The sequence below is a fragment of the Megalops cyprinoides genome, chromosome 17 (genome assembly GCF_013368585.1).
Source record: "Megalops cyprinoides isolate fMegCyp1 chromosome 17, fMegCyp1.pri, whole genome shotgun sequence".
Taxonomy (NCBI): Eukaryota; Metazoa; Chordata; class Actinopteri; order Elopiformes; family Megalopidae; genus Megalops; species Megalops cyprinoides.
Genome location: NC_050599.1, coordinates 22,827,164 through 22,836,375, shown reverse-complemented (window position 1 = coordinate 22,836,375; position 9,212 = coordinate 22,827,164). Strand labels below are relative to the sequence as shown.

General features: G+C 45.0%; 1 protein-coding gene across 1 annotated transcript; it reads left to right on the top strand.

Moving 5' to 3' along the window:
- On the top strand, positions 1 to 1,095 carry LOC118792474 (B2 bradykinin receptor-like). The gene has a single exon (XM_036550329.1). It carries the CDS (start codon positions 1 to 3, stop codon positions 1,093 to 1,095), a length of 1,095 nt encoding a protein of 364 aa, XP_036406222.1.
- The last annotated feature ends 8,117 nt before the right edge of the window (positions 1,096 to 9,212 follow it).

The following is a 9,212-nucleotide window of genomic DNA, read 5'->3' as shown; positions in this document are numbered from 1 at the left end:
ATGCCTCAAAACTTGTCTGACAGCCTCGCCCTCATCGTCATGAGTGACGTGGTGGTGGACCCGTGCAATGATACAACTGCGTGGGACTGGGTCTACACCATCCAGCCAGCCTACATGGCAGTCATCTGCGTCCTGGGCGCCGTCGGCAACGCCTTCGTCATCTGCATCCTGTGCCAGCAGCGGAGGCACCGCACGGTGGCTGACGTCTACCTCTGCAACCTGGCGGCCGCCGACCTGGTCCTGGTGTCCTGCCTGCCCTTCTGGGTGGTGGCAGTGGCTGGTGAATTCCACTGGCCCTTCGGGGAGCTGCTGTGCAAGCTAATCAACACCGCCATCTCCTCCAACTACTTCTGCAGCGTGCTGTCGCTGGTGCTGGTCAGCGTGGACCGCTACCTGGCGCTGGCCCACCCGCTGACGTTCGGCCGGCTGAGGGGCGTGGCGCGGGCCCGCCGGCTCTGCCTGGCGGTGTGGGTGGCGAGCGTGGCGCTCAGCCTGCCCAACCTGGCGTTCCGCACCGTCCGGAGCTTCCCCGAGCTCGGCGTGGAGGCCTGCTACCTCGCCTATCCCCACGGCGGGTGGCGGGTGCAGCGCAACGTCACCACCAACGTGGTGGGCTTCCTGGTGCCCGTGCCCGTGCTCACCTTCTGCAGCTACCGCATCGTCTACGCCCTCAGGGACAGCCAGCCGGCGGGCGCCCGGTCCGGGCTGGGGGCGGAGAGGAAGGCCACTCGCCTGGTGCTGGTCGTATTCGCCGTCTTCATCCTCTGCTGGCTGCCGCACCAGGTGTTCCGGTTCCTGGACACACTGGACTACTTCCAGCTCATGCCGAGCTGCACGTGGGGCTACGTCCTGGACATTGGCACGCAGCTGTCCACCTACCTGGCCTATGGGAACAGCGCCCTCAACCCGCTCCTGTACGTCATGGTGGGGAAGCAGTTCCGGAAAAAGGCCAGAGGGGTGTTTGCGTGCCTTCTGGCCCGGGACACAAGGAGCAAGTCCTCCCTCACCATTCACCTGACCTCCACGGTCAGATGCAACGAGTCCACGAAGATTTCGCTCGAACAGTTCAAAATTCAGTTCCCTGAAAAACTCTGATTTTTAAACCAGGGTGTTTATTTTTTAGTTGTTATTCTTCTGTGCACACTACTGTCTGTATATATGGGGGAGGTAAAGAAACAATTCACAGTGTAAAACTTGAATATATTTTTGTGTAAATGTTCAAATATAATAGGGGATTCTAATTTCAAAAAATTAATTTTTGAACGTTAATTTAGTTAACGTATGTTCATGTAATCTGTTTGTTCCACCGCAATAGATTCTTATTTGGTGTGTTGGAACAAACATTCTTTTTTTCCACAGGGCACATGACTGTTTTTATAATTTCCCTTGGCTTATTGTGAATATGTGACTGAAAACACTAAGAACAGAAATCAGCTTGCAGTTTACAGGGGAAGGCTGGCAGTCCCTTTATTTCATCCAAGGACCTGTTAGGCAGATTTATTCTGGTACTCCTCTATTCGCTGTCCTGTTCTATTTGCTTTTGAATACATTGTTCTTTCTAGTGGTGACAAAACAACACGTTTCAATCCTTCAGAAATACCCAGAGTTTTGTTTCTGTTTGTTGGAGGGCATTGTATATTTGTACAATGCCCTGTGAGCGCTTATGGTACAATGGTATTTATGTGAAATTGAATTTAAGTTTTATTGGTACTGTGAGCGTCAGGAATCAGGACTCTTTCCCAAAATGACAGCAGAAACTATGGGTTGAATAACACATTTCTGTGTAGCATTGTTAATGAGTCACAATGAAGGAATTGTGTTAATTGTGTATTTATGAATTTTACATGTTGCATGAGTGGTGACTTTTTCATGTTGTCATATTTATACATATTTATACTAGCAGACAAAATGACTGTGACTAACATTGTTCCAGAATCCAGAATACTACAGCCAATCTCAAAATGGTGTTAAAATGTGAATTATTATATTTGTATGTCAAGAACCATTCATTTATGGGTAAAATGCAATGGAAAGTGTGTTTAAATTCTGTATGGATTAAAAATGAATGTATTTTGTGTGATTTACAAAAGTATCTTTAAGAACTGTTTAATTTATTTCCTAAAAGTGCCATATCCTATTAACTCATATCAGCATTGATCTAACAATAGTTATATTTGCATTACTGCAAAAAGGAATCATAGTTTACACATATCCGTGAATTATAATACATGAATAGAAATTGGTACACTTTTTGCAAAAGGATTACAGAAATGTTTTTATTTTTCCAAACTTTCGAGACAATCAATTTTCTAATAAATTGTGGTTTCTTCCTGTGAGATCAAACTATCTTTTTGTGGTCCTTTAAGCAACCACTAGCCCAACAGCTGCAACTTTTTCTTTCAACCTTACACAATTCTTTAAGAATATCTATTATTTTGAGCTCCGGTATGTTCACAAAATTCATTCCTGTTATCAGGACAGCATGGGATATTAGCTATGGATCCACAACAGAGAGATAATAAATTCCTATTCATCCTCTCAGGTTTTGATTACAGCTCTCGTGCCGCATGATGTTATATAATAACAATCATGGGTATTAGTTTCACAGAGTTCTTGCTTGCTTTTTCTAAACCATCCTCTATCAGAGAAAAGTAATCTCAGTGCCTCTGAAATAAAAATATGCATGCATACACAGCCTGTACAATTTCATGCTCTCTGTGCTAATGCAGTCAGCAGCGAGAGCAGAGCTCACCAGCTAAGCTTGTATCATCGTGATTAAGAAGAATTCTCTCAGCCTGATGAAGCAAAATACAGGGAAGTGGTACCATCTGCAGGCAATAATTTCTCTCCAAATTGTCCTTCTATGACTGCTGAAACTATATGAAAGGGTCCTCAAAACATTTTCCCATCTTTCAGAATAACATTCACACAACAGACATGACCATGTAGTTTTGTGTGCAGTTCATTTTTAAGTGCTTTCAGAGGTATTTAAACATGTAACATCTGTTTTGTGGTAAATGCGAGTACCTTACATCAATTTATATTTATACAGCTCTGCACACATACAAATACAAGCCTGTGCACACACATGCACTAAAACGAAATATGCAAATTACAGCAGCTCATAAATTTAGTTTCTTAGCGGACACTCTTATCCAGACCAATATACAAATTTAGTTCTTAATTGCTATTTATTCATACAACTGGATATTTATTGAGGCAATTCTGGGTTAAGGACCTTACCCAAGGGTACAATGGCAATGCCCCAGCAGGGAATCAAACCAGCAACCTGCCTCAGGCTGTTCAGACTCTGGTAAAGGAGGGTCTCGTTACTGTAACACTGTCAACAAGAAGACATGTATCTGCACAGACTGCTTGTCCTTGCACAGATAACCCTGTTGTCCATATGCTATTAAAATGCTATTATAGTCAGTCTGGCTTCTGAAAGGTCAGTCGCTCCCCGTGTGACGCCTTCCTCTGTATCCCCGCAGTTGGCTCAGCGAAAAAAGTGGCTAATTGGTTGTGAAACTGGTCAGAGGTGGAGCTGCGCTGGAAGGTCAGTTCTCTGAGGTGTAAATGAGCATGAGCTGGACCTGTGCCGGATCTGAATATGAGGAACAGAACCTGACAGCAACAGAGGGCCATCAGACGACACGGTCCTGAGCTTGAAGTGAGCATGCTGTTATCAGGGCGATCTATAGCAGCAGGTCAGTCTTTAATAGCAGGTTAGTCTATAACAACAGGTTATTCTGTAACTGCAGGCTTGCCTATAGCATCAGGTCAATCTGTATCAGCAGGCTAGTCAACAACACTGGGCCTGTCTATAAAACACCAGACTAGCCTCTTACAAAAGGCGAATGTATAACACCAGAATAATTTATAAAACCAGGCTGGCTGACAGTTATTTTCTTGTCCAATTATAACTAGCATTCCATTCATCAACACTCCTTATTTCTGATGCATGCAATTCAGGATACGTAAGGGGTTGTAAACATATTTTACACCTGCATATGTATTTTTCTATGGAATTTGCATCTGAAAAGGTTGGAGACCCTCCCAGACTGCTGCTTGATGTATTCTGTTATTTTTAGAGCTCATTTGCATGTGCAACAGCGTGTTCACAGCATGTTCGCAGCCTGTTCTGAATCACGGCCGTGGCACACAGTCCTCCCTCTGTGGCAGCACAAACATATCATTACTGTCCAGGTGGCCACTAGCTCAGGACTGTCTGACGCACATTGCCGCGGTGCTGCAATGGTTGCAGGTCGGCACTGAGCGTCTGCTTGCACTGAATTTCATTATCGTCCCCGTGCACTGCCGGGTCACTTCCTCTTGCGTTCATCTGAGCGGCGCAGAGGTCGGAAACCTATGCCACTTAGCTCTGTAAGTGCTCACAGTGGATACCCTGTTCCTCATAACAACGTTTTTCAATTCAATCACTTACTCCTTGGAGACAATCTGCATCTGCTGAAACATAACAGTGTTATGCTGAGTTTTAACTAATTTCACAGAGCTAATCTAACATGGACATGCTACTCACACCGTCTTTCAGATTGTACTTGGATTCCTTTAATGAGGTAAGGGAAAACAATGATGTCAGATAATGATGTATGATTGCTTACGAGTTTCTCTCTATACTAAGATCTTGTCATTTTCAGGTAGGGATTAATAGCTAATACTTATGAACAGAGTGCAGAACTGATTTTTGGAAAGCAGCAGATCTAAAGAGAGGAGTCCAAGTGTCCCCTCTAACACAGACCTATGGAGAAAGAAGGTCTGGCATCAGGTGTTTAAATATCTCTGCAAGTGAGGACTCGGAATATTAAAGAACTCTGTCTTATCCTAGACTTATACTGTATTTTCAGCTGGAGCTTCATAAAACACAGCCTCTCCACTGTGGCTATTTAAGCAGTGTATAGCTCTGGTGTCACATTTTGCAAAGTTCCAGCTGAATTTAATTTTATCGCCTCGTATTGATCTTGGGGAGAAATGAAAAATTCCCAGAGAGCCTGAATAGGAGCTCTCATGGCAACAGAGGCCTGAAAATGTTGACACTGATAGTTTCTGCTAAAATTGCTGGACAAATCTGGTCCTCTGGCACAAAGAGCTGGAGCATAATGCTAAGATATCTGTTGTGTCAAAAGGAAGGCTTCTCATATTGGACATTTCAGACAGACCAAATCGAATGTGTGAAAAGTAAATGGCCTGCTTCGTTTTTACACTTTCTCACACACGCTCGCGCACACACACACACACACACACACGCGCGTATGCAAACACATCCACTGTTCTCATAAAGCCACAACTATAATAGCCTTTTAGATAAAGGTGCCACAACACTAGATTCATATTTTTATCTGCATGCAGTTCAGCATTGTGCCACCAGCTGTCAGTCTTTCAACATGAAATGCTTAGCTTGTGACTGAGCCCTGTGCTGAATAAATAACATATTGGTATGGATTCCCTCAAAAAATGGAAGAATGACAGGGGGCATAGGCTAGGTCACAAAGTAATTATTCTCAATATTCACAAATAAATGAAATTGCTGAAAAGCGAAGGGACACATTGGTGTTGTACCAGCGAGAGTTAAAATCTTCTTGCAAAAATCACAAGAGATGAGGCTGACGACAGCCTGGTTTTCAAAACCTGGCCTTTGTTCATTTGAGCCAATCAGGAGCAGCCAAACGGGAGTTGCCTGGGAGGGAAAGTCTGCCCTTTAATTTGAATTGGTTCCCTCAGTGGTCCAATGACACATGAGAAGGACGCGAGCATCGCCCCTGTCTCAGCCTGACCAAACAGGTAAAAGAAAATGTACCACACAAAGTTAGGTGCTGTCATGCCACAGTGCCCTCTAACCAACATCCATTGCCTCCAAAGTTGCCTCCAACTGGAGATTGTGAAAAAGCTCCCCCTGTGCCAGAACTCCCACCTCTGTGAGATGAATTGGAGTGTTGTTCTGCTGTTCCAGAACGCCAGTGTATCTGCCCAGACGAAGGAGCAAGACAGATAACCCCACCAAATGAGTGTATGTACTGTCTGTACTTGCACAACTCTGGGGTTTTTTTTTTCTTTAGGAAAGTGGTGAAATTATTCTGCCATGTGAAGCGAGAAATGACTATGTCTGGCAGTTATTATCACCTGCAGCACTAGATAGATATCCTGTGTCACCTTTCCTATAAAACCTGTGGCACAGTGGAAAAGGTGGAGAAATGAGCGATGCTATCATTTCATAAGCTCTCTGTTCAGAGGAGAGAAACTGATGGTACTCTTGTCAAATGTGGAAACGGCGCAGTGTTGACGTCCTGTCAGTTAGAACTTGCAAGCAGTCTGTGTTTGTTGCCGTTCCCTGAGTCATTGGAATTAATTGGACTAAAGATCCATGGCGCAGCCGTCGCGCTGCTGATTGTAAACAGAAACAATCACAGAAGAAGGATGTGATTGGAATCAGAATTCTGAGCTGTGTGATTGGGATTCAGGAGGTACATCCTGCACCCAGAGCTGTGCGATGGTACTGCAGTGTGAAAATTGTGTGAGCTTTTGACGCCACCTAGTGGTAGGATCTGTAAAACAAACAAGTTGTGAAGCAACAGTGAGGTATGGAAACGAGACACAAACACATAGCCTGGCAAAACCTTCAAGCCTCTAAGCATACACTCTGCTCACTGTAGATTGTGTCACGTTTTAAAATCTGCTCAGGGACACATCAGCACCCTCTCAGAGCTGTCACCCGTGTCACCGGAACATCCTCGCCACCCAAAGGGCGCTGAAAACAAGACCCAGGAAGCTGTGAAAGACAGACATCGCCGCAGACACACCACCAGACAAGGGCGCTGGTTTCGGTTGCCTGGGAAACGGACACACGGGCTGCTGGCAGAGCGTCGCTGACAGATTGCAAGTCTGAGGAAGGCATCGGACGTGAGGCGTCAAGCGTCAGACGGACCGGCTCCCTGCTCCTGCCCCGGGTACCCCCCCCCCCCCACCCACCCACCCAAAAGCACACCTTTCATTTCCACAAGGGGGGGGACGCTGGATCATGCAGAAATCTGCATTTGAATCAAATGTATACATGCACACCTTGCTTTGTGTTGGTTGCTGTTTCATCAGATTGGACTGCTGCGTCATGCAATGAGTGTGTGCTGCATGACAAATCTTGTTTTTCTGGTGGGTGGGGGAGGTCTGGGGGTGGGAGCAGGGGTAATAGTTGACCTTGAGTTGTACAGAACTGTGTAGATTCACTCTTCAGATCAAACACATCTCAACAACTTGCTCCAGGGTGATTTTCCAGTTCACCAACCAGACTTACCTGTTCCTGGAACTTCATTTTGTTTGATAAAATTTTAATCAGATATGCTGGTCCATGAAACCATGCCTTACATTTCCTTGCCCCTTTTGCATGTGGGTCATAAGTGGGTTGTGATGGTTGAGCTGATTCCTGTTTGTTGCTGTTTTTAGGTTAGCCTGGCTGTTTGCTGGCCCGTGAGTCAGCCACAGTGCGGTACAGTAAGACATGGCACATGTGCAGCCGTGTAATGTGGCAGAGTTTTACATTGCTGCCAAGTAGGACAGTGGAGCAGCTTGTAGGAGTGATAGTGTAAATGAAATTCACAGCACATAAGCCCTCTGTAATCGGCATGATGCCTCACTGCCAATCAGACAACAGATATGTAAATGAGGTGTTGAATCACTCTGCTGTTGAACATAAATGGGAGCCATGTGTGACACAGAGAGAGGGGATATTGATCTAGGTCAGACCACCTTGATTAATACATTACTATAATCATGGTTGGGTGGCTTTTTCAGGATAAACCTGAAACTTCAGCTCTGAATTGGGGGGCATCACACAAGGTATGATTATGTCGTTTCTATCTATTGTGATGTCACACAATCAGTAAAATGTTATATGCTTCCCTGAAAATAGCAAGAGCTACACTGTGTGGATTGGCATTTAGACTGCAGTTTACATAGCCACATGAACTAACCATGGAAACTATCAAACAACACTATGTTCTATCTGGAAAAGGAAGAGGCAACTGCTGTTCATGCAAACCCTGTTAGTCAGTTTCTCATAATACTTACCAAATACTTACATTTTTTTACCAAACATATTGCTGGGATTTAACTGGAGCATGGTCGTACTCCCCATACAGCCAACGACAGTCAGGTCAAGAGCCCACTTTTCTGAACCCTACATGTCAGGCCATGTTCAGTCCTGTCTCAGGGGTGTATGGGTGAGCTGTATTAGTACCGCTCCTGAGAGAAGGGGTTGGGGCTGAGAGATCGTCAGCTTAGGTGCTCTGCTGCCCTCTGCTGGAAACCTCTGGAATCTTCGATGTTGGGAGGAGCGACACACGTCACAGTGAAGAGAGGGTCTATCTCTCTCTCTCATCTCCCAAGGCTCCACTCAGCACTGATCCTCCCCTTCCTTGTTATATGCTGATCTTCCTAATATGTTATCCTTTCACAGTGACCTCCAAGTCCCCTCTCCAATATGTAAGCCCTCTGCTGCAATGACAATCTAAGGGGTATAAAGTATAACTGAACCTTCCAGAGCGATGAGCTTAATGACTCAGGATTCCATTGCCAGCAGCCTTTGATAAGATCGCCCGGCTTTCCTTTCATCAATCCCTGTGCAGTCTGGTGCAGTTTCACAGCGTGTGAGAGGGGAGTGAGAGGCTGAGGAGACAGGACCCCTCCCCCCTCCTTAATCACCTGTGTTCTGACTCATTTACATCCTCCTTGGAGCAGAAAGTACACATTTGACCTGGTGTTGAGAGAGTCATTGATCCTGTCCTTTCAGTCAAAAACACTGCATGGCCTTGTGGGAAATCTTTTTTAGCTCAGTACAGAAGTTATATGCTTCTGCTTAAAACACTATAAAATCACCATGTAAATAAAGGCAGAGGAATATAATGTATATTAACCCACCTTCATATCACTCCCTCTTTTTATCCTACTGCTTTAATCCACAATTTAAATGCTGCCCTTTCTGCTCTGGTATTGAATAATACCCAAGAAAATGAATCGATATGAATGCTCTATGAACAGAAAATCTGTTCCATACATCATGGGTAACCCTGGGAGACGTTCCAGAAAGCAGAGGAGCCAAAGAGAATGTCAGGAAAAAATAATAAACTGTCATCCACACATGTATTTACTTGCATATACTCTGCGGGGTGACTCATGTCTATCTGAGCACAGAAGTGACATAGAGA